Consider the following 25,813-nt stretch of genomic DNA (forward strand, 5'->3'; position numbering starts at 1 on the left):
AGTTAGCTGTAGCTTGTAAGCTAAGATGTACAGTTTTTAAAAAAGATAAAAAACAAACAAAAAAAATAGTTCACTAGCTATAACTTACTATGAAAAATATGATTTAATTTCAGGAACTTTAAAAATGAATGGCATGATGCTGGTGAATTTGGGAATAAAAAAGATCAGATCTGATGCTTTTAAGATAGAAAATTAAGACAATTTTCAAGATGAACACATTCAGACCTTATAAAATGAATAATAAATGTAATACAGTGACACATGTAGTAAAGTTAGTTCGATAGTTTTGTTGTTAGGTTTATTTAAATAGCATATGCTATGTTGATATGTTATTAAATAAATGGAAAAGAACTATAAATAAAGTTGGATAATGTGTGTTTGTCACTCATTTAGATAGTATGACCATAGTACTATATTTTTTTTGTATCTCTATAGTAAATTTGCTTAAAAGAATGTCTTAGAGTAAATGTGATGTTTTGAAGTTAAGGTGGTGTTTGGTAATACTTTACTGAGTTAGGCAAGTTGCCTGGATTTGCCCCAGCCCAAGAAAGTGTCATTCAGAAGTAGTAGGCCCAGGATTTCATAGAAAAGAACCATGTGTCAGAGTTGTTTGGCACACCACATCTCTTCCTAGTGGCATTTGTATTGCAGTCACTTGGTCTTATTTGAATACTATCAGTAAGCACTACAGGTCTATATTAGTACAGTAAAGTATGAAAACAGCGAATACCAGTTGGGTGACACCAACTGTGCGAAGAACGGAAATTTCAAATCCGGAAAATAAAAAAAAAAACACAAAAACTGTCACTAAGTGTTTTATGCAAGGAGACAGGTCCCCCTGCACCCCCCACCTCCTGCTACTTAACTATACCAACTCTGAGATTGGACTACATTGAAGTGAAGGGAAGAATTTCCTGTGGCGATCTCCGTTCACTCTTGTGATGTTTGCGATATTCACACAGTTGGTGTCGCCCAACTGGTATTCGCTGTTTTCGTACTTCACTGTACTAATATAGACCCAGCACTACAGCATGAATCCCTGCTGCAGAAGTACAGCACTGTTTGCCACCTTAATGCTTAAGGACTCTGACATCTAAACAAAGCTGTGAAGCTCTGAACCCCCCCATCCCATCGTGTATTGTGTTTTTAGATGCATCTTGGTATTCTCCCCAAATATACACTGACTTCAGAGTATCCCTTAAATGTGTGATACAGCAGGTATGTTGATCAGCTGGCATTGAGAAGGTCCCTGCAGATGGTAAGTTTACTTGCCCACCATCCCCTTATATGGGGTGGCTTATCAACAACTGATCAGGGAGAGGACGTATTTGTAAATATGTGCTTCTGAGTTTATATTCCCTTTCTTATTATGTTTACCTGTAGTTGTAGTTGTTAACAGAAACAGTGTGCCCTTGTGTGATGCCCGTGCCTTGGCCCAACAATTATGGAGCCTCAATCCTCACCACTAACACCAGAGAGGGCATCTCATATATGAGGAAAGGATAACAAATACACACAGTAAAATGCAATTTCTCTTAAGAGCACACAAAGATCCCAGTCAGTCCGGGGCTGGTCGCTCCCTTGCTCTCCAGGTCCCCAATAAGACTCCCCACTGGCACAGCTATAGGGTCCAGATCTCAGCCTAGTGGGCAAGCTAAAACCTCAAGCACTCTCTCTGTCCAACCAGTGCTTTGTGTCCCTGCCCAAGTAGCTGACACACACACACACACACACACACACACACACACACACACACACACACACACACACACACACACACACATCCCTTGAGAAGAGTTTATACAACCACACAGACACTCCTGGGAAAGGCTGGCACAGGTTGTCCAGATGTGCCCCCTTATCCCAGACTATATGGTAGTATCCTGCCACCACCCACTAATAATTATCAGCTACTCAAAGGCCCTTAAAAGGGTGTCCAATTATTACTGTTCAATATTATTATCCAGTTGGTAGTATGACTAAAGAGTTAAGGCTTATTAGAGTGACTTGCTACAGGATCCTTATATACATGCAATGTTCTCTTAGAGCTTAACTTATCTCTATACAAAACAGCCACAGTCGAAAGGTTTTAAAATATTTAATAATAAATAATTAAAACCACAAGACAATACTTTCTACTACACAGTGCTAGTCAAGAGTTCAGAGATCACACAGAAATATTTAAAATAATTCAGTAGTACAGTTCTGACATCACAGAAAAATACTTAGTCTAATCTTTCTAGTTCCTAGCTATTTCTAAAAGAAAACACACGTCTAAGATAACTTACATATGAGCAAGACAGTACTGTGAGTTGGATGGTCAAGACAAAAATGCTTAATGCCTTCTGATTCTCTCTGTTTACATTGAAATTGCAGTTCTGATTTACATTACATCATTATTTTACACCTTCCTGTGGTTCCCAGGCTGACAGAAACTGCATTTACATTCTTTTACACCTAGGCAGAAACCAGATCAATAAAGGACATTAATGCATGCAAATTCTAGTCATTAACTTTAGCCTTAAAACAATAGGCAGGAAGCCTTCATTTAGCCTGGCCGGAGCTGAATTGTAAACATCAAAGATAGTCATGAAATGCTTGACTTAGCTTTCTTACAGTAGAGGGCAATGTTGCTACATTGTTTTAAGTTCAACAATTCACAGCATATTCTTTCCTTTAAGAAAACAAGCTTGTAGTTTCCATTCATATTTACAAGTGACTGAATTATGTACCAAATTCTGTTTGACTAGGCTGGCAGCCTTCACACCTTATACCCATCATGACTTAAAGGAAGGGATGATACCCATGCTTGTGCACTTTAAAAATAGAAGACTGTAGCTGCTGAGAGGGTACTAAAAAGAAGTAATAGATTAATCACCCACTTCAGAGTGTCCTTATGTAGATAAGCTGATATAGTTAGTAATCACATACCTGTTATTTCTCTACCCACTTCACTCTGCAGCTCTTTAGTAAGAAACCCAATCAAGTGTTGAACTGTTTGTCTGTATTAGTTGTACTGAAGTCACGATTTGACAGTTACATTAGGATGTGTACTTGCTAATATACTTTTAGAAAATAATTATTGGAATTTGGCATATTATTCCTCCTTTTTTACTGTAAAATCTCAACCACATCCATAATGAACTGTGAACCATAACTTGTGAAATAACTAGTAACCTGATAGCAAAAAAATAATTATGTAGACAAAACTATAATGACACACACCAAAAAAAACAAAAAAAACAGAGTAGCACATTTTAACAGAACAATGCCAAATAAAAAGGAGCATGTTATGTTTAAGTTTTCTGGTATTTAATTATTAAAAAAAACAAAACAAAAGTGAGCAATAGAATGGTTCATTTCCAGGTACCACTGCAAAATAATGAATTCAGTCTGCTTTGTTTCTCAAAAATAGAGATGAAAGAAAAGCCATTAGGAAGACCAGCAGCAACTGCTTCATGGCATATGTTATGCAAAACTTTTTAATGTCATTTCTGGAAAGAAATACTGTATTTGGTTAACTGGTGCCTAGGAACAATTCTGTCAATATTCAGAAAAATCATAATTATGTTCTCCCAAAGCAGTCTTTAAAATAAGATAAGATTGATGCGGGAAGTTGGGACATATGAGAATCAGATAATTTCTCCCAATGATTACATCTGCTGATATGTTTACACTAAGAAAAGCAAATATGTATTTATAAGCTATAGCAGATAATAAATAATTTTCTTGCTGGTCTACCGGAATAAATTTCATAAAGCATATAGTGTCACGTAGCAATTATAAATAATACAATAATGTTGCACTTTCCAACCACAATGTTGATTTATGTTCTTCTTTATAACAGGAATAAAACCCATGCCATTGTCCTGGAAGTGGAATATGAAACATTTAGAAAAGTCAGGCACACAAGAAAAAAATGTTAACGAGAACACAATAGAGCCTGGCAAACTTAATGCTGGAGCCTGTGAGTAATATTTTATCATTTGACCTGATGCTTTATTTACTTGTGAAGTTTAACTTGATGTGTGAGTTTACATGCTGTACACTGAGGTAAAACAAATAAACTGATGAAAATGTTGTTTTTAGTTTCATTACATTTTGCAATATGCACATACAAGTACACAACACTTGGAGAAGGAAAAACAATTTAGTTCTGTTCTGTCAGTGGTAGCATATAGTACATGGTGAAGTGAAACCATGAATCACTTGGAAGGACAGAGTGTGGTAGAGAACAAATGTGTTATACATTGTTGTCAAATACAGACTTGAATTTGTGGGCTAATTGTCATAAAGTACTTGAAATACTTATAACGTCTTACATAAAGTTAATTATATATGATTGTAAAGAACAGCCCTAGATCTTCACTCAGAGATATACAGCAGATTCTACCTTCATTAGAGAAAATTGGCAGGGAAAGAGAGAGAGTGAATGACAGAAAGAGAAGCAGTGTAGAAATTTACAAATGTGTGTCTTCTGCAATTAGTGCATGTAGTTACATTCTGCACACAGAGTTGAAAAAAATTAGGATGCCAACATTTTGCAATAACTAACTTGGGCTAGGCTTATATAGGCTCCAGGTATGTTAGCCTAGTACACACCTATGAACTTTGGCAGAATGAGTTTGTTTTAACTTGCATAACTGCCTAAACATGATGTCATTTCCTGTTGCTGTGGATCCTCCAATCCCTCCATCAATTTGTGCTGCTGTAGGAGGGATCAAAAATTGAGGGGGTTGTATGCACATATACTTTTGGAAACTTTATGCATCCACAAAATTTGGTGATTCTAGGGACTGAATTCTGATGAAGGGGTTAAAAGAATCACAAACTGCAGAAATGGACATCTACTTGATTTGTATCCTACACTTACTGGAAATTAACAACTCTCACCTTAGTGTTTTGTGCAGGATACGAACCCATAACCATAAGAGTGCCCAGGGAATTTTTGTGTGGTGTCTATGGATGACTGTGATTGGAACTGTGGGATCATCCCTCCTGTGCAACAAGGCAACTCTAGCTGACAATCCTAACAAATGATGCAGAATATTCCCTAGTCATAATTCATATGTTTAAAATGTATTTGTACTTTATCTGTGGACTCTGCACATTTATCTGAAGAACTGGTATACCACTTTGTCCATAGGGGTAATGATAGAATATTGATTCATTCAGTACAAGATCAGGTACAGTCTTTTTCCAGAAGAGTCTACTGTAATGTAAGGATCATAAAATGATGAAATATGATGTGAGTTTTGTCACCATCTTTGATAGCAATTCCTTTAGAGGACAAAAGGCAATCATGAAACATTGTTGTATTTTATGGAGGATATAAATTTGAGTTCATTATTGCCCAGTTATTGTAAATGCATTTATTGCAAAAAAAATCATTGATAGAGTAGTGGCTAAGTATAATACAATTAGCTAATATTACTTTGGCCAGTTATTGTTAGGTTCCTAGCCTTATAGTAGTCACCTTTATGGTAACTGTACTAACTATAAACATGTTTGTAAAATTAGGCATGTTTCATCTGCCAGTACTTCTATGGTTATTAATATAAGGCAGGCTATTACCCACAGTGACTGAGTAATATATATGTCCCACTGCATTTGTGGGACACATTCTATACAGGACAAGAGGTTAAAGCTACTTTAATCTAAAAAAAAATCATAGAACATCTGAGTGGTACTTGTTGTGATGCCCACTACTGCTATCAATATGCAATGGCCACCACTGCCACCAATATGTGACGTCCCCACACTGGGCCAGTAATCAAGGAGTGTGAATCCTTACCCTGACACTGGAGAGGGAAGTGCTCTTGGACTACAAATGGATGCACTCAGTATTTCCAGATGCAGACCTGCCTGCATCAAGTACACTTTCCCTTAAGAGCACACAAGAAACACATTCAGCCCAAGGTCTGGATGTCTCTATCACTGTCTCCCTCCAGATCCCCATTAAGATTCCCCACTGGTACAGCTATAGTGTTAGATCCTCAGCCAAGGGTCCAAGCCATGTCCTCCAGAACGCTCTCTGTAAATCCAGTGCTTCATGTCCCTGCAACACATAGCTCTCTCTCTCTCTCTCACACACACACACACACACACACACACACACACACACACACACACACACACACACACACACACACACACACACACACACACACACACACATACACATGGGAAAGGCTGTGTACAGATTTACCTGATGTGCCCCTTCTGCCCAGAGTATAAGGTAGTTATCACCACTACCAGATACTCCACAATCAGCTGCTCTAAGGCTGTTAACATAGGGTGTCCAATTATACTGATACAAATGGTAGCAGTTGACCAAGATGGCTAGGCCTTCTGGAGTGGCCCACATAGTGTCACTAAATAAATGTAAGTACTCTGAAAGGTTAGATATTTTCTACAAGGACCAGCCACAATAAAAGTTTTATATGTATTTAATAATAAAGAACATGAAAATATTGAATATATATTTACAGTAAACCACAGAATTCAAATCACAGAAAATATTGAAATTAACATTGATTTCCAAGAGGGCTGGGAGAATGACCTCATCTGGTCACCTGACTGTAGGTTCTCACAGTATTGCCCTCTGAAGCTGAGACAGGAAGTTAGCATAGACTGCTAAAATATACATCTAAATGTTTATGGCAGTGCTTGGGGCTTCCCCTCTTTTTACTGAGCTAATGAACAAAGGCTTTTTCCGAGACCTAGCATCTCCAGTCCTATTCAGCACTGTGGGGTGACATTTTAACAGATCATTTACATTTCCGTTATTTTTCTTAATGCAAGCTAGCTGGATAACTGTTGCTGTCCCAGTATCCCCTGTTAAAACATATATATATATATATATATATATATATTTAATTCAGCTACAGTAATACATGTACATTTCTCTTCATTTCAGCAGGGTGCACTGTTGATACATTTCAACACAAGCAAACCTCACAAATACATTTTTAACACAAGCATCTTTACAAATCAGTTTGATATACTAATGACATACAGTTCTAATACATGTGTAACACAAGCATCTTATATAAATCAGTTTGATATTCAAAGGACATATCATTCTTTAAAAACTCCAGCTGGCTATTCTGGTACTTGCCCACATCATCATGCTTGTTACCACAGAAATAGCAATGATTTATATAAATAAAGGAAGACACATCTAACAACTGTTTTTCTTTCTGGGCATTGATACATTTCAAAAATCAGGAAAAAGTAAAATGGACCAGTCTGGGATACTGATTATTAGGCAAAGCTGTGTCTTGTCAACAGAGGAGCACCTTATACACCTGAACTGAACGATTATTTATAAAACTTAAAAAAAAAATGTTATCACTAGGAATGAGCCCAGGGTGTTGAGAGCTAACATAATGTCTTTTATTTCATGTTTTATTTCATACTTCTAGATTTAAGCATGCACTTATTATTTCTCTCCTCAAAATACCTTAACCAAAATCATCTACAGATAATAGACCCACTGCCCACACATGACCATTATCTAAACACTTGAAAAGCTATTATATGGACTATTTACCCTAACACAGAGATTTTTTTTTTACTGTTAATAATTCTTTTGAACTGGAACATGGCTTCTGAATTGCCTAGCCACAGTAAGGCCTTAGTAAGTTTGATGGTACTGGCTGCCAAGAAAGCAATTACTAGAATATGGAAATCACAATCTAAACCAACTGACACTGTGCAAAGGAGATAAAAAAATGACATTAAGATCTCTGGAAAAGAAAAACGCAAATTACATAGAATTAAATGGCATCCTTGGAAGTGATACATGCAAAGTAATGTTCAGGAGAAGGAGTGAGTTTTAAGGAAGAAGGAATTGAGTAATTTATGTCATTTCAGATTATGTGATAATTGTTACAAAAGGAAGCATATATGTATACTACATGAAAAATGCTGCTATGGTTTGTTTTCTGTTAAATTAACATATGCATCTGTGTCACAATTTTAGTTGTGATTTAATAAAAGATGTTTATATAAAAAAAATCACAACTTTTTACTACAACATCTTGTTGACTTAGCTTTTTCCTGAAGCAGTTTCCCAGTTTTAAGAACTAATTATCCAACAGAAAATTCTGTGTCGTAAATATTAAGTGCTACATGTAAGTCTTCTCCTCAGTTAGCTTTGGGGTTCCGTTTTCTCCATTTTTTTTCTAGATTCTGGGTTACAGGAGGTATTCTCATGTTTTTGGAACTGGTTTACCAACAATAAATTCATCAACACATCCATATCTACTCTTATGATCTTTGTTACAGCCAAAAGATTAACCAATATTGCTAAACTTTGCATTACTGACTTCGTAGGTTCTCAACTACCATTTATCAAAGGACAAAAGTACTTAAGGGTACTTTTGGATAACACCCTCTCCTTTGACAATCTTATTGATAACACTTGCACCCAAATAGCTCATCAGATCAGGTTAGCCTACAGTATATCAAATCTATTTGCTTTGGAAGCTCAATTTGCATCTGCTATCGATGTTCTAATTCCAGACTGAAATGTGGCTTACCTATCGCTAACCCTTAGTCGGGTCACTCTACTGTGCAATTACAAACCACTGAAAATAATCTCCTTAATTTTCTTCATATGCCTCATTTTAAGGAACATCACTGAGTTACTGTTCAAGAGACAAAATGGCTTCCAGTCACAGTACAGTCCACTTATCGTCTGAACACTCTTACCTTTAAAGAACTTAAAAATAGCTATTGGCCACCCCTAGCTAACAAGCTCACTGCTAATGAAACCTCCTATGTTGTAAGAATCAATGCAACCATGAAACTCAACAGGTTCCACTTTTCTCTAACAGTATTAGTAAAATCCTTTTTCAAGCTTGCCTCATCTCATGGAACACACTACCAAGTGATATAGCCGCTTCTGTCACTCTCTTTAAGAAAAAGTTAAACTTACATCTTTCAGAAGAATACAAAATCAACTGTTTTAGGGAGAAAGGTTAAAGAAAGTTAAGCTTTGACTCCCCTCATCATTCAAATATGCTTGTGCATTAAGTATGAACATTTTTTATATAATTTACTGTATGCATGTTTCTCTTATATGTAATGTATGATCTTGTATGTGGTTTCTTTTACTTTCAGTATTTGTTTAGTCATGTTCATCTATGCTGCACCTTCTTAAATGTCTTCTATATTTCTTGCCTGTCTGATTTGTTGTGAGTGCCAAATAGGGGTAGTGACTGAAAGGGATATTGTAGCAGACCACCCACCTGTTTAACAAACTTTAAATAAATAAATGAAGGTTACTTCCATTAAGTGCTTTCATTTGTCACAGTGGACTTCATCAGACAGTTTTCAATAGTTTGAAACAACAAACCTGAATTCAAACTAGGAAAGTATACAGTGCAGTGGACAAATGTGCTTACTAGAACTAAACTTGAAATAAAATATAGCACTTTGGCTAGCTATACCCTGGCCTCATTTTTCATTGTTTGATTATTTTTTTGGTTGCAATGAATGCATTATTTACTAGCTGTCACTTTTGTGTAATAAATTGTTCTTTCTGTATCATTTTTTTAGTGCAGTGATATATTGAGCATGATTCCTGTTTATTAAATGTAATTATAAATTTGGGTTGCTTTAAAATATTATAAAATACATTTTATTTATTAATGCACTACCATCAAAAAAATTATTTATTTGTGTAGCAACACTTAAAGTTGAATGTCTTTAAGATACATAATACTTTAAAGTGGGTCACATAATTTTGTTTCTGATAGTCTACTAATCTTTTTTTACATTAAAGATGCCTTTTGGTGATATTAGTCTGTTATGCTTTGAGATCCCATTGTGGACCTGTCTGGCTAATGTGATGTTTTCTCTTTATTTTCCTACACCGAGGAGCATCAATTATGCAATACCAGCATGGACGCATGCATAAATTACCACCTAGATGTCCCTTGTAGTTTCTTAGATTTGCCATCCTGCCTCCAGCTTGCATGTACTCCCTCTCCCCCACAGACTAGTTATTTCTAAATGAACCCTCATCTGTCCTTCCAGTGAGAACTGTCTAAGGGCCTGTCATCTTTTCTGCATCACCTTCCTGACAGTTTTCTTGGATCATCTCCAAGTCTGGTTCGTTAGTGCCTCAGTCAAATAACCTACCGCAGAATCAGTAGGCTAGCCCCTGCATGCATTACTTTTATAAACTGCAGGATATACAGGTAGAAATCAAGCAATGTAATCTCACCTGTTTTTACTGCTAATCTTAGTAACAGTATTTCAGGTTGGTAATGTATGTATTGATACAGCAAATCAAATAATAAATTCAAAACCAATGGAAAATAATGCAGTTACTAAGACATACATAGATCAAGCTATTGTAAGAAGAACAGTTGTTATTTCAGGAGATTCCATGATTTATCATCAAAGACTATATTTGATTTGCTCCTAATTGACTTCATCTTTTACACCAATCGCCATCTAGTAAAAATTAGTAGCTTTGCATTTGAGAATGTCTAGGTAAATGTACTGAGTCATGCCACCAGCAGCAATTTGCTTCTCTTCCTCTGAACTTACCACAGATTTTGATGATGGATACTTCTGTTGTGGGCTGAGGAGTTTCCCTTGCCTTCCATGTGATTCAGAGATTGTGTCTCCCCCCTCTCCTACCGAGTTGAAAATCCACATCAACCAGAAGGAGATAAGAGCACTCCTGTGGATGTTGATGGCTTGGACTCAAAGGTTCTTCTGGGATACCTTCATCATCTGGTCACATACTCTGTTATGTGAGATGCAAATGTGAAAATACAGAAAAAGGTTCACTGAAACTCCTTTCAGTGAACATTTTCAGGAAAGTTTTTTTGCAGAAGGGCATGGGGACACCTCCACACCTCCTAAACTTATATATATATATATATATATATATATATATATATATATATATATATATATATAAAACATTTGAAAGGTTTTTTTTTTTTTGTCCCTTTCATATGTTCAAATTTCTATAAATTCAAGATTCTGGTTTCGAGTTTAGAGACATTCGATCATATGAAAGGGAACTATATATATATATATATATATATATATATATATATATATATATATATATATATATACCAACTCGGGTTGCACTGCAGTGGGGAAAAAGGCAAACTCTACTGTCAAGAACACAAAATAGGAACTCCTGTTAGATCATCGCAAATACCTCTGCTCAAGCACTGCCAAAAGTAATTGCCAGAAATAAGTCCAAAATCCAACTGTGATGTAACATACAACTTATTTTCAGTGAAAGATGACCACAAATAGATGTTTAGCTATTTGTGATGATCTAACAGGGATTCCTGTTTTGTGTTCTTGGTTTTTCGTATCCCCAAACTCCAATGTCACCAAACGTAGTTTCAACAAACTTACTTTGCTGTTTTTACTTATACCTATTAACTACTACCTTCTTTCACTTCTAACCAAGCCAAGTTCACTTCCAATGAAGAGATGTTCATCTGATAGTAGGCAAAATGCAGTAACATCACTCTGTCAGCATTTCACATCCTTACATAGAAGAACAAGCTGTCTGACTCGGAACTGCTCCTCCAGTCTTCCTGGATTTGTGGATCTAGAGGTCTTGTCTAGTGAGAGTTTTCCGGAAGTAGGGCTTTTTAAATATCAAGTTGTTTTTCACTTAGAAGAATGCTGTACACCCTCTGTTTTGTTCAGTGCAACAGAGCAAATGGGAGGCAACAGTGAACATGTTTTCACTTGTGCGGCATGGGAAACTCCTGTATGTATTCCTGCCATTATCAGTGATTCCACACATGCAAAAGTTAAGATAAGGACTAAAACTCATTCTCGTCAACCTGTGATGGCCAAGAAGGGATTGGTTTCAGGCTATCATGTTTCTGGCAATACAGAAAGTGTTCATAATCAAAACTAAGTATGGACTCAGAATAACTGGCTCCACATCAAGAGCTGGATCCTAATTGAGACCCCGTTATCCCATCAGATTTGCTGGCTGATGTCTCACAGGATATTGAAGCCTTCTGTGCAGTAGGCCACTGTCTCCAAATGGAAACTTTTCATCTTGGATGAAGTAGCATCCTATACCACCAGAGTCCTTCAGCTTGCAGGTGATCTTGACTTATCTTAAACATGCGTCTGTGCCTGTCTGCACACCACGACCTTATGGAGCAGGTTGCTCAACCACTTCCTTACAGATGTGTTGCATCTCCTTTTGTCTTTGAAAAACACCTTCCCTCAGTGGGACTTGAACTTCATGGTTTAGAGGCTTGCCAGTTTACTCCTGCAGCCAGCTAGCTCAGTAGTGCTAATTTCATTTCTTACAAATCTCTTTCTCTGGTGGCCATCATCTCTGTGCATAAGATCTCAAAATGTTATGTACTTATGCATAGGAAACTCACAAAGACAGGCTGTCCTTCCAGACAGTTTTAGAATTGCTTGTCAACTGGCCTAGACATCACCTGGTTTTCTTTTTGTGGGCAGAAACCATGGTGGAGAGGGCTCTTGGCACCTTGCATGTGCTCTTACAACTCAGGAAACAGAAGGTGAACTAGTTGTTTATCTTCATTGTGCTTAGGTGGGAAGGGCTAACATCTTCCAAGCATACACTTTCCAAGTGGATTGTGAACTTCTTTGTCTTTTGCCATAAGCAGCTAACTGCCCACTGATCAATGCTCACTCCACTACAGGAGTGGCTGCCTCAGTTGCCACAGAAATATCTCCATTGCAGGTATCTCTGCTATGGGTACTTCATCTTTGATTCATATCTTTGGTGAACATTGTTACATTAGCTGTTAGTTGGGGATCCAGGCCTCTTCTGGGATGTCAAAAGGACTCAGCTGTTTAAGCTTCCTGTTTGTGCATTTCTCTGACTTCTTCCACTTTGATGATTACTTTTTGTGATTCTGTCCAATTAAGAATGTATCTAGGAGGGTCCTTTGTGTTAGTTATAAAAGAGTCATTCTTGTCATATAACTTAATCTGTGAGAGGACCCTTAGTGGTGGGTTTATAATACCTCCCCTCCACACTTCTGTAGATGGCTGTGTATTTCACCAGTCTTGGTTGTTGAGAGTTCCCTGTTTGTCAGGCGAGTATATAGTTCTACATTACTTAATTAGTAATGCAACCACCAAGTCTTCATTCTTAATTTTTCATTTGCAGGAATGTGCTTGCTAATGGTACGAGGTGAACATCTGGGCTTGGTGATGCAAGCTTGTATTTAAGCAACCTGTGAGTTACATCATGAGTTGTATGTGTATTGCTACACAGATATGCCTAAATACAGACCTAAGTTTTTTGCCAAAAGGTGACGGGTAATGAAGGATGTTAAGTTGTCAATCTCGCCTTCATTCTTGCTGGATGGGTTCAGAGCCGAACCTCGGCTCCGACTCAGCCGAATACTAAAGCTCGAGAGCTATTTTTACCGGCTCTAGGCTATCCTATGTCCCATAATGCTAGGCGAAATATACCCAGATCTCGTTTGCCACTTCAGCTACGAGGTTGCGTTTTCACCGGCTCCAGGTCGTATATTATTATTAATAACTTTTGAGATAGTTTTTTAGTCAGTTTTTTTACCCTGTTTTGTCCCTTTAGTATTAGTGAAGTTAGTGACTAGTCTTTCCCCCCTTTTTAGTTGCTAATCTCCCTTTTTCTCCACCCTTAAGGTGGTTGGGCCTCTGACCCTCCCCCTTAGTAGTACAGATTTCCCTTAGTTGTTCTGTGTGTGTGTGGAATTCTGTCCCTCTGTTTAGCGGTAGTTCCCCCTCTTTTCTGCTTATTGTAATTGTTATTATAAATTAGTGTATTGTGTATTTTTTACATTAGTATGTCTAAGGATACTAAGGTATCGGGTTTCAAGAAGTGTGACTCGTGCTGTCAGAAGATGTCTCTGACAGACAGTCACACTTCTTGTGTGTATTGTTTGGGCCCTCTGCACCTGCAGGACTCTTGTTCCATCTGCCATGCTTTTAGCCCTAGAGTCCTGCAGGAGCGCAGAAACAAACTCATTCTTAGAGGCTTGTTAAAGCCTGAAGGTTCTCCGGCTAAGACCATGACTGGGAAACCTTCAAAGCCCGCCAAATCGTCGGCTCCATGTTCGGAGTCGGCGCCGAGCGGTGCTCTTGCTGCCTCGTCGGTTCCGGCCAGAACTGAGGCATCTAGACCTCAGTCTGCTCCGACTTTAGTGTTGGAGCTGTCCCCGAGCAGAAAGCGCTCCAGGTCTCTGTCTCTCAAGTCGGTTAGATCGGCTCCGAAGTCTCCACTCTTGCCGGAGTGGAGCAATAGATCTCATTCCTCTAGGTCTTCCAGGCTTTCAGACCATGACCTCGAGAAGGTAGTCAGCTGGCTTTTGAAGTTGCAGGCACTGGCCCAGTTGCTACATACCCCGTCTCAACAGACAGGGGCTACCCCTACACCTGCTCAAGTTCCTCCTCCGACTACTCTGCTGAGTTCGGAGCTGGAGGTCGTCGAGGTGAGTACTGTGGGGGCGTCGGAACCGATCCCCCTGTTGTCAGTTCCTTCGTCGGCTCCAATCCCGTCCTTGGCTCCGTCCTTGGAAGGATCAGGGCACCGAGATTCCCTTGTCGGCTCCAAGGGGGCGAGTGGCATCGGACCCTTGTCCGACCCTGCTCTCCCTCTTGGAGCCTCGGCGCAGGTAAGTTCGGCCGCGACATTGGCCTCAGAGCCATCCCTCTCGGTGCTGGGGGGAGCTCTCATCTCCTCGGAGTTGGGTCCTTCTTCCCTGCCTGACAGGGGCACCTTTGAGGTGATGAGGAGTGTGCTGGCTCCAATACCGGCACTACGTTTGGCCTCCTCGGCCCCTTCCTCTACGGTGCCTGCTTCAGCCCCTGTCTACCCCCCCGACCCCAAGCGAGGAGAACCGACACTCCAGGCTGCCCCATTGGGCCTTTCGTCCTCTTCCGAGGCCTCCCCTGACCCTGCGGGGGAGCCCCCTCGGAAGAGGACATGTAAGAGGAAACATGTTGTCTTTCCTGAGTCAGTGACATCTGACACCGACCTGGATGATTCGGAAGGGTCCCCAAGGTCTCCCTCTGAGGATGTCTCCTTTTCTGACATCTTAGAGATCCTCAAACAGAGGGGGAACTGGTCTGCACTTAACCCATCTGAAGATGAGTCGGTGTACCTGGATGCCTTCAGTTCTCGCCCTTCCACCTCCTGGGTGTCCCCGCCTTTTGACCCACTTATGGAAGTGGTGGCTCAGAAGGCGTGGACGGCTCCGGATACTATGGAACCAACTCCCTGGAGGCCCACTAAATTTATTACTGCTCCCACAGCTAAGCAGTTTCTCTCCAAGGGTGTCCCTGTGGATGCCATGGTGGTGGCCGCAGCCAATAAGAAGGAGTTGGCTGACCCTTCAGTACCTGTCCATCCTCCTAATAAGGAATCTAGGACTATGGATAGGTACGGCAAGTGGATGTTTTCCTCAGCGACCTTTGCTATGCGGTCGCTGAACTATTTATGCCATTTCACCCAACTTCAGAGGGACCTTCTCACAAACTGGGTGAAACATTGCAGGACCCAGCAGCTGTGGGGTCTCAGGAAAAGATCAGCTCCCAGCTAGGGACCCTGAACTCTATCGTTAACTCTTCCATGTGGCTCATCTCTTATGCAGCCGATGGAGCAAGTAGAGCCGCAGGTACGGGTGTTGCTCTAAGGAGACACACCCGGATGTGGCTCTGCAGTTTTGCTCACCCCTTCAAGGCATCATTCACTAACACCCCCTTTGATGGTTCTGCTCTTTTTGGACCTCAAGTGAAGGATACCTTAACCAGGTGCGAACAAGAAGGCAAGACTCTCTCTGCCATGGGAGTCCGTTTTTCCGCCCCTTCTAGACCGTATCCTAAGGGTCAAAAGGGCGGGAAAATGTGGTTCCACAAACTTCAAGGAGTTCTGCCAGACACACGTGGTGAGCTTCCCTCCAGAGGCAGAGGAGGGAACAACAACAGACGCCGCCCTAGGGGCAGGGGGGGTCCGCAGAATCAGGGTAGCAGAGAATCTTTCTCTGACAAACCCTTTCAGTACCCCTGAGGAGCTGCCCGACTGTCCACCTTTGGAAGCAGTCGGGGGAAGACTTTTGCTGTACCCAGAAGCCTGGTGATCTCTTACGCAGGACAGATGGGTATGGTCGATCATATCCGAGGGCTACAAAATCCAAAATTTCAAAGCTGCTTTTAAAAAGAGCCATCCAGCCAGTCCCGGCAGACCAACAAGGATCCGGAATCTACTCCAAATTCTTTTTGGTACCAAAAAAGACAGGGGACTGGAGACCTATTTTGGATCTCAGCAGACTGAACAAATTGGTTCAAAGAACAAAATTCCGGATGGTCACGCTACAGTCCATTCTTCCCTTTTTGGGTCAGGACAATTGTGCTCTATAGACCTTCAGGATGCATACTACCATATCAAAATGAACAGGTGCTACAGGAGGTTTCTCCACTTCCAGCTGGGAGCCAGTCACTACCAATTCAGAGCCCTGCCCTTTGGCCTCACCACAGCCCCCAGGGTGTTTACCAAATGCATGGCAGTGGTTGCGGTTCACCTGAGACGTCGAGGATTCCAGGTGTTTCCATATTTGGACGACTGGCTCCTTACTGCCACCACCAGGCACCAGCTACTTCAAGCCAGGGATTATGCTGTACAAACCTGCAAAGCGCTAGGCATCTCTATAAATTTTGAAAAATCTGCCTTGTCGCCTTGTCAGCATATTACCTTCATAGGTGCCGTGTTAAACACGGTAGAGTTGTCAGCAAAACTACCTATGCAAAGAGTATACGACATTCGCAGTCATGTTCAAGTACTGCTACAGGAGGACAGGGTCCAAGCCAGGCTTGTACTGAAAACACTTGGTCTGATGGCTGCAACAATCACCTTGCTCCCCCTAGCTCATTTTCATATGCGGATACTACAGTGGATGCTTTTTTCCCAATGGTCTTTTCAGCAGCTTCCCATGTCACACAATATTCTCATCACTCAGTCTTGCAAACGACACCTATCTTGGTGGATGGTCTCACCTCAGGTGCTTCAAGGCAGACCGGTTGTTCTCCCCCCCTCCGGTTGCCACCGTGACAACGGATGCCTCCCTGATCGGGTGGGGGGGGCGTTTTCAGGGCAGGACAGTCCAGGGCACATGGTAACCCTTCGAGTACCACTTGCACATCAATGTCCTGGAGATGAGAGCGGTGCTGTTGGCATTGCAGGCTCTCCAGAACTCTCTTCCCACTGGGCCGATTGCAATACAGACAGACAATATGTCCATATTATGATACATCAACAAACAGGGCGGAACCAGGTCCTACCCTCTTTGTGGGGAAGTGCTCAGACTCTGGCAATGGGCGATCTCTTCTCAGTGGTTTCTGGTAGCAAAACACATTCCCGGGAAGTCCAATGTCATAGCTGAGCAGGGACATTCTCATGCCCTACGAGTGGTCTCTCAACCACAAATCTTCAGAAGGTGGGGTCAGCCTTGCTGCGACCTTTTCACAACCCCTCAAAACAGCAAGTGTCAAGACTTCTTCACCCTCTTCCGGGCCTCTCTCCCAGAGACGCTCTAGTCCACGATTGGCCCAGGGGTCTCTTTTATGCTTTCCCCCCCTTTCCCTTAATCACTCAGTTAGTCCAGAAAGCAACTGCCTTGAGATCCAGGATGATCCTCATTGCTCCTTACTGGCCCTGACAAGTCTGGTTTCCGTTCCTACAATGTCATCTACTGGAGCAGCCCTGGCATCTGGACCCTGTGCCAGACCTTCTGACCCATCAGTCGGGCAGGCTGCACCAATCCCTTTCATCTCTCAACCTCACAGCTTGGTTGCTCCACTTTCAACCCTAGCCAGACTTCCCTTAATTTCTCCGTCAGTACGTCAGATTATCCTTACCTCTCACAAGTCTAATACCAGAAGGACGTACGCAAGTAAATGGAAACGTTTCTCTATTTGGGCAAAACATAACCAAGTTGATCCCTTTACTGCTTCTGTCCAAACAGTTCTAGATTTCTTGGCAGAACTCTTTCAAAAAGGTTCTTCTTCAGCCAGTATCAAAGTCCAGTTGGCGGCTATTGAAAATTTCCATGTTGGCTTGTCAGAGTCTAGTATTATGTCCCACAAGCTCTGCAAAGCCTTTCTGAAGGGTACCCTATTACTTAGGCCCCCCAGTCAAAGACCCTCCTCCACCATGGGATCTAAATTTGGTACTGTCGTCATTAATTCTGCCTCCTTTTGAGCCTGCTACCTCCTGCTCGTTAAAACTGCTCTCGTGGAAAACACTTTTCTTGGTAGCTATTACCTCAGTGAGAAGGGTTTCAGAACTACAAGCACTATCTGTGCGCCCCCTTATCTTGTTTTTCACAAAGATAGAGTGGCTCTTAGGACAAATCCATCCTTCTTACCTAAGGTACTCTCGGAAAAAAATCTCAATCAGACCATTGATCTCCCAGTTTTCTTTCCAAATTACACTGATAGAGCTGAGAGAAGATTACATTGTTTGGATGTTCCTAGGCAACTACGTTTCTATCTGGATAGAACCAAGCTAACGAGAAAATCAGAGCAACTCTTCTTATCTTATGCCACAGGGAAGCAGGGCCTTCCAGTTTCTAAAGTGACCTTGTAAAGATGGTTGACCTCTCTTATCTCTTTAACCTGTCAGCTGAGACATAAGGAGCTCCCTACCAACCTAGAGCTCATTCAACTAGAGCATTAGCTTCCTCGGTTGCTTTTCAAGCGAGATTACCTATGGATTCTATTTGTGCAGCAGCCACATGGGCCTCTCCTCATACCTTCATCTCTCATTACAAACTGGATATTGCCTCCAGAAATAGGGCTGATTTTGGTTCCACTGTACTCAAGAGTCTGTTCCATTGAGCCACCCAGGACTAAGGTGCTAGGGACGCGGTCCCATCCAGCAAGAATGAAGGCGAGATTGACAACTTAACATTAAGAAGTTAAGTACTTACCATAACGTTCCATGTTAGTTGTCTTCTTCTCGCTTTCTTTCTTGCATCCCACCTTCCATCCCCCTAGCCTGGAAAGACCTAGAGTATTGGGTGAGATTTTCCTTGTCACCAGGATTATCCCTTCAACTAGAGCTCTTGTTCCCCTTTGGTAGCCCTGGTGAAAGACAGGCTGTAGGGTCTATAGTTCTACATAGCTCATAGTTTTATCTTTTCTAGTGGTGGGACATGTCTGTCCATAGTGTTAGCTATCAAACGAGATCTGGGTATATTTCACCTAGCATTATGGGACATAGGATAGCCTAGAGCTGGTAAAAATAGCTCTCGAGCTTTAGTATTCGGCCGAGTCGGAGCCAAGGTTCGGCTCCGAACCCATCCAGCAAGAAAAAAGGCAAGAAGAAGACAACTAACATGGAACATTATGGTAAGTACATAACTTCTTATTAACTCATAAGGACTCATCAAAGAGGGTACTGTCATAAAGCAACTGATATGGTAATAAAATGTCTGTTATTGTCAAAGCGACTTGTAGTCTTCCTGCTAAACACTGGTCAGGACCAAAATGCATGGTAATGTATCAAACCAAAAATCAGAATATCATTAATGAAATCAAGTTGTTTATGCATGAGTTACACATAAGTGAGGTTATTTATTCAAAACTGAGTTTTGACATAAAGGATGATGATTCTGTGCATATATACATGGATGTATGCAAAGAAGTTCCAGAGGTGAAAGAGGCCATCAAGCATGCCGATGAGTCTTTGAAATATCAGTGTTGTAGGCAGAAACCAAAAGTAAAGAAAAATTGAGTCTGGGTGATTATAAAAATGTGCACTGTGGAGCTGGAGGAGGAGGAGGAGGTGATATGCAAGGTAAGCAGACACTACCACTGGAAATGTATTAGGACATAACTCATAATGCCTGAAAAATGGTAAATCTCTCAGGCCGCTGCTTGTAAATGTTTCATCTCCCAAGTCCCTGCTTACACTTATCAAGGGTACCAGAACTTGTCAGAGATCTGGAATGCATGGCTAGGCTTAAAAAGGCCATTGTGGTCATTAGCCTAGTAAACACATGTGAACCTATGCCAGTTTCAAAGGGTAAGCCACAACTGCACACCAGAGTCTATGCATACTATAGATAAAGCTTTGAAATAGCAAGGCATACTAGTGTATGTGTGGAAAATGTACATATTGTTTAATTTTAGACCAGCTGCTTGTTTAAAATTAAACAAGACATATATTTCCCACGCCTACTTTTAAGTATATAAAAGCTGATTTGTTTAAAATATTTCTGATTTTTTTTTTTTTTTTTTTTTTACTGAGGATCACTTATCTGTGATGGATAAAGACTTGTTGCTTTGGAACACTACCTGGGTTTCATGATTTTTGGAAATTATTGTGACTGAGCTCATTAACGAAGTTTGAAGACCACTAGTTTCTTTGTTTTTTTATTTTTTTTCCTCAACACTCGTAGTGGTGAGGTTGGAACTAGACAGATTCCTGTGCTTGTTCATTTTTTATAGCTTCATAGAATGTTATTACGCTAATGACCCAGAAGGGGCTTTCTAAGCTTAGCCAAGTTTTCTTGAAAGAATAATTTTATGTATTTATTTTACATTTGTTTACCAGGAAAGTCCAACTGGACACAGGTCCTTTTTTCAATGGAGTCCCGGGGAGAAAAGCTGCAGTTACAGCAAATACAGACATTGCAGAAGTTGACAAACATGTAAACAGAAGAATTCACAGACAACAGTTGCATAATGATGGACAATGCAATTCTTAGTAGTAGACATTTACTTCATGATGTCGTATATCCAAATAGGACATTGAGGGCCAGGCATTTGTAAGCTGCCTCTGTCAATAAGGGACATGGGTGGGTGCCAGGCCCAGTGTAAATTTCCTATATCCACTGGTCTAGGTTGCACTTAAACTAGGTAATAGAAACAATCAGCTTCTCATGGATGGGAAGCCTGTTCTATTGGAGGAGCAGTCTCTGGGACACATATATGTTTCTCCAGCATGTCTACAAATATGTAGTAGATTCATAAGTGTGGGGTTTGTGGATGCTTTGTAAGCCAGGCAAAGATTACCCGTTAGCAGTCTATAGGAGACTGAGTAGAGGGAAAAGGCTTTACACATGTATGAATTCCAGCACATCATCCACTCTAGTCTGGATGTGAGGTTGGTTTTCATATAGACTGAGACTCCTATCCCTTTAGTTCCCTCCTGTACAGTAGCTAGTCTAAAAGAGTGAAAGGCATTCAACCTTGCATTGCAACTTTAAACCATGTCTCTGTTACAACACAGATGTCTGCACTCTCCTGGGAGAAGAAGGCTTATAGGAAGTGGAGTTTCTTGTTAAGACTTCTAACATTGAAAAGTACCACCTTCAGCTATTCCTTTATAGGTTGAGTTAAGTCAGTATGTTTATCAGTTTGGCATTGCCTAAAAAAGGCAATGTGGGGGCGGAAAAGGTCTTTGCCAGTATCTGAAAGCCTAAAGGGGATAAGTGCAGACCATCCCTGGCAAAGCAGCGTGGTCTGTCAACCATGTCCTCCCAGTCTGTCAGACATTCTACCTCCTTGGACTGACACCAGAAGCTAAGCCATTTGTTAAAATCAATCATTTTCTGTTGATAATGTGGCATCATCCTTGCAGAAGGTAGTATGCTGCTCAGTGCTAGGCTCATACCTGCCTGAGACACATAATCAGTGAGGTCAATCATGTCTGACTTCATATAGTCAGGGGAGGTATGTTGCAGGTCATTAACACCCACATGGACTATGACACAGTCATACTGATATCTATGGGTTAATGGCCTGAGTGCATGTGTGATTTGATGGATCATAGCTCTGGAAAGGCAGCTAACTATGAAACTCAATCTGGTTAAGGGGACATTAGTGTGCCACAGTATAGAATCCCCAATAATCAGGAAATTTGGCTGTGAGCTGGTTTGCCTTAAGGGCTTAGCAGGAGAGGCATTGGATACAGTGTTACTATGTGCAGCTGTGGGTGGTGTTTTAATGTAGTGTTTACTTGATGGATTAGGACATTTTCTTTGATTGTACTGTGCAGGAGGTCTTAGCTTTTTAGGAAAGTTACCTGTGAGTGCCTCAGCATAAGTAGTTTTATGTGTAGGGTCTTTACCCTGTGCAGTAGGCATGGTACAGGTAACACTAATGACCTCTTTAGGTTTAGTTTTGGTTGTTTGAGAGAGTTTTGCCTCTAGCATTAATGTGTATTTACACCTCTGGCATACTTTATCTGTTTATTAAGAAAAAGTGGGTTGTCAGTATACATGAGGCATTTACTGCAGTGTCTCAGAATAATAGATATAAAGGTGCAGGTACTCCACAACAATCAAAGCCAACCAGTCTTAGATGATATAAAATCCTTTATTTAGTTAAAATAGTAAGCGCTTTCACGTCTGCAAAGGACGCTTCATCAGACTTATCAATCATGATTGTTTTTACTTAATTATTCAGGACAATGAATGTATTTGCTTTCCTATTGGTTCATGTTTTTAAGTGCTGTGTATTTAAATACTCAGATTGAACTGTTTTTTTAAGTCTGATGAAGCGTCCTTTGCAGACGTGAAAGCGCTTACTATTTTAACCAAATAAAGGATTTTATATCATCTAAGACTGGTTGGCTTCGATTGTTGTGGAGTACCTGCACCTTCATATCTATTATTTTGACTTCTTTTGGGTTTAGCAGGTACCTTACCCTTAGAGAGCTCTTCGTTTTTTATATTTACTTTAGTGCCTCAGAATACCCATCTGAACCAAACTGGCCACAGAGGGAGTTGAGAAGTGGATATCCATGGCTAATGATCTTCTAGGGAGAAGTGAAAGAATTTTAAATATTGACTAGGTCAATAAGACAAGGAACTTGATGAGCAATGCTCAACTATGTGCAAACTATATGCTCTAGTGCTTAAAAAAGTCTGTCTAGACAGTAATGCCACAAGAATGTAGACCACAGACCTTCCTAATTTAAAATAACTGGCTTGGAGCTCAAGTGCTTAAACCAGAACAAAGACACTTAGAATAACAGGCACAATAATACCTCACCAGCAATTCCCAGCTCAGAAGGGTAGAGGCTACCCTTTTCTCCCACAAGAGTCTAGACAAACCTTCTTAATGTAAAATACTTGGTTTGGAACCAAAGTACTTGAAAAAGAACTAAGACACTTTTAGAATAAGAGACACAGTGAGCCTTCAACCAGCAATTCACAGCAGAGAAGAGCATAGGCTATCCTATCCTGCCACAAGAGTGTAGACTACAAATCTTCCTATGTAAAATAAGTGGTTTGGAGCCCAAGTGCTTAAATTAGAACAAATACCTTAGAATAACATAATTCTTCTGAGACTCTACCAGATTCAGTCAACAACCGTTCTCATTCACTGTTTTATGTTTATGGTTTCACTACATCGCTAATCTACCCTATGCCACACACACACACTACATATATTTAAGAATACACACACACACACACACACACACACACACACACACACACACACACACACACACACACACACACACACACACACACAGACACACACCACCCTTACTTTACAATTCCAGCATGACACTATTCACCAAATTTAAAATTATACAAGACACTCCTAAACCAACACCCCCACTCAAAACAAAATTAGAGCATCTATTTAAAATAACCCTGCTTAGACACCACACAATAATATACTTCTACTTAGCCCTATGTGGAGACATCCAGCCCAACGCTGGCCCAACCTCTAACCCCTCATCCTCTAACAATCCCTTCACTAAGAATCTAGTTCTTATCACCCTTAACTTGCGTAGCATCTGTAACAAAACAACTGAGCTCCATGCATGGCTAACCCAGCACTCCCCTGATATATTAACACTTACTGAAACATGGCTCAAGTCACATATTAAAGACAATGAACTATTCCCACCATGGTACAATATAGTTAGAGCAGACCGAACTCTCAAAAAAGGGGGAGGTGTTGCACTAATATATCCTAATACTCTCACCCTGCACCCGTATCTTAAACCCATCCCCTCCTTCTGTACCACTGAAATTCTCCTAGCCACTTTAAAACTCAGTAATACCAAACAACTATGCATTGCTGTACTGTATATTCCACCAGGGAATAACATCCCCATATTAGAAGATTTCCTTTCCTGGATCTCCCTAAATATCACCAGCGAAACCATCTTAGGAGATACCAATACAAACTGGCAAAGTCTAAATTCCAGGCACTCCACCAACAGTATAAACCTTTGCGGTTTTACCCATCTTATCTCTGCCCAACTAGAATCTCTACAAATAAAGACCAAGGATCTACACTAGACTGGATCCTTATTTCAAATCCCCAGAATACACCAACTCTAGAACCCTACCTAATAATTTAAGTGACCACCTACCCACCTATACTAACAGAACCATAACCCATACCTGTAAAAACCCCATTTATAAAACTTCATGTAATTCGTCTAACTTCAACCAACAACAATTTAACTCAATACTAAAATCTATGAACTAGTCCCCACTAAAATCCCTACCATTAGATGATGCTGTTAGCCACTTCAACAAAACATTCCTAGACACTCTTAACAGCCTAGCTCCCCTCCACACAAAAAGAATAAATGCAAATCATGCTCCTTGGCTAACCAAGGACACCAAAAACCTACTAGTAATAAAAGACAAAGCCTGGCATAAATGGCAATAAATGAAAAGTGAACCAAATTACCAAATGTACAAACAACTATACAACCAAGCAAAAAAATGGTTAACAAATACAAAAAAGCACTATTTTTCACACCATCTAAGCTCCAAGAAAAACAATTCCAAAAAATTCTGGCATACCATCTCTGAGCTCCTTAATCCAGGAACCAAAGAAAATCCATCCCCTGCCACCGATAACACTTCATCCCAAATAGCTGAAGCATTCAACTCACATTTCATTAACAGCATTCTTAACCTACTCAATTCCTGCAACTAGCTCTCAAACTCCCACACTAGTCAAAGACCCATCACCTCCCAACCTACCACTGAACCCCCCCCCCTCCTCATCTTCCTATCTCCCTCAGGATACTCCCACTACTCTCCAACATCTTCTTCACCTTACTCTCTAAGCAATACCTACTTCAACATTCATAAGTTACTCCTCAAACTAAAACCTTGCTGTCCCTCCACAGAATATTTAAAGCTTGCCACAGATGCCATAGCTTATCCAGTAAGTATACTCATCAACCGATCCATCACAGAATCTTACATCCCCACCCTTTGGAAAAAATCCATAATAACCCCTATACACAAAGGTGGTAAATCCTATGACATTACCGTCTATCGCCCCATAGCTATACTATCTCCTTTATCCAGACTATTGGAAAAATGCATACATAAATAGTTACTTAATCATACCCTAAGAAAAAACTACTTACCCCTACCCAGCATGGCTTTAGACCATCACAGAGTACAACTACTGCATTAGTCTCCTTCACAGATATAGTGAACAAAGCCAGGGATGCTGGTCTACTAACATCTGTAATATTTCTCTATCTGTTCAAGGCCTTCAGTACCATTTCCCACCCCATACTACTACAACAACTGTCTAACCTCAGTCTGCCCCCTACTTCTCCGTTATGGTTCTGCAAGGCCTTCAGTACCATTTCCCACTCCATACTACTACAACAACTGTCTAACCTTGGTCTGTCCCCTACTTCTCAGTTATGGTTCCACAGTTACCTCACTGACAGACAACAATGCTGAAAATGGCAGGGAACCCTCTCAAACTATCTAACAAATAGCACCGGCATACCACAGGGGTCCATTCTTGGACCATTACTCTAATA

General features: G+C 40.6%; 1 protein-coding gene across 2 annotated transcripts in view; it reads left to right on the forward strand.

Annotated features, from left to right (window-relative positions):
* LOC122806838 (protein FAM227B-like) overlaps window positions 1-25,813 on the forward strand; it is a 705,369-nt gene that overhangs the window by 470,978 nt on the left and 208,578 nt on the right. For both annotated transcript variants that reach the window (XM_044077589.1, XR_006365563.1), the window contains one exon: window positions 3,848-3,967. In XM_044077589.1, coding sequence (XP_043933524.1) covers window positions 3,848-3,967 — 120 coding nt within the window. The remainder of the gene's footprint in view (window positions 1-3,847; window positions 3,968-25,813) is intronic.

This window comes from Protopterus annectens, chromosome 7.part0, assembly GCF_019279795.1.
Source record: "Protopterus annectens isolate FY-2018-M chromosome 7.part0, PAN1.0, whole genome shotgun sequence".
NCBI classification, from domain to species: Eukaryota; Metazoa; Chordata; order Ceratodontiformes; family Protopteridae; genus Protopterus; species Protopterus annectens.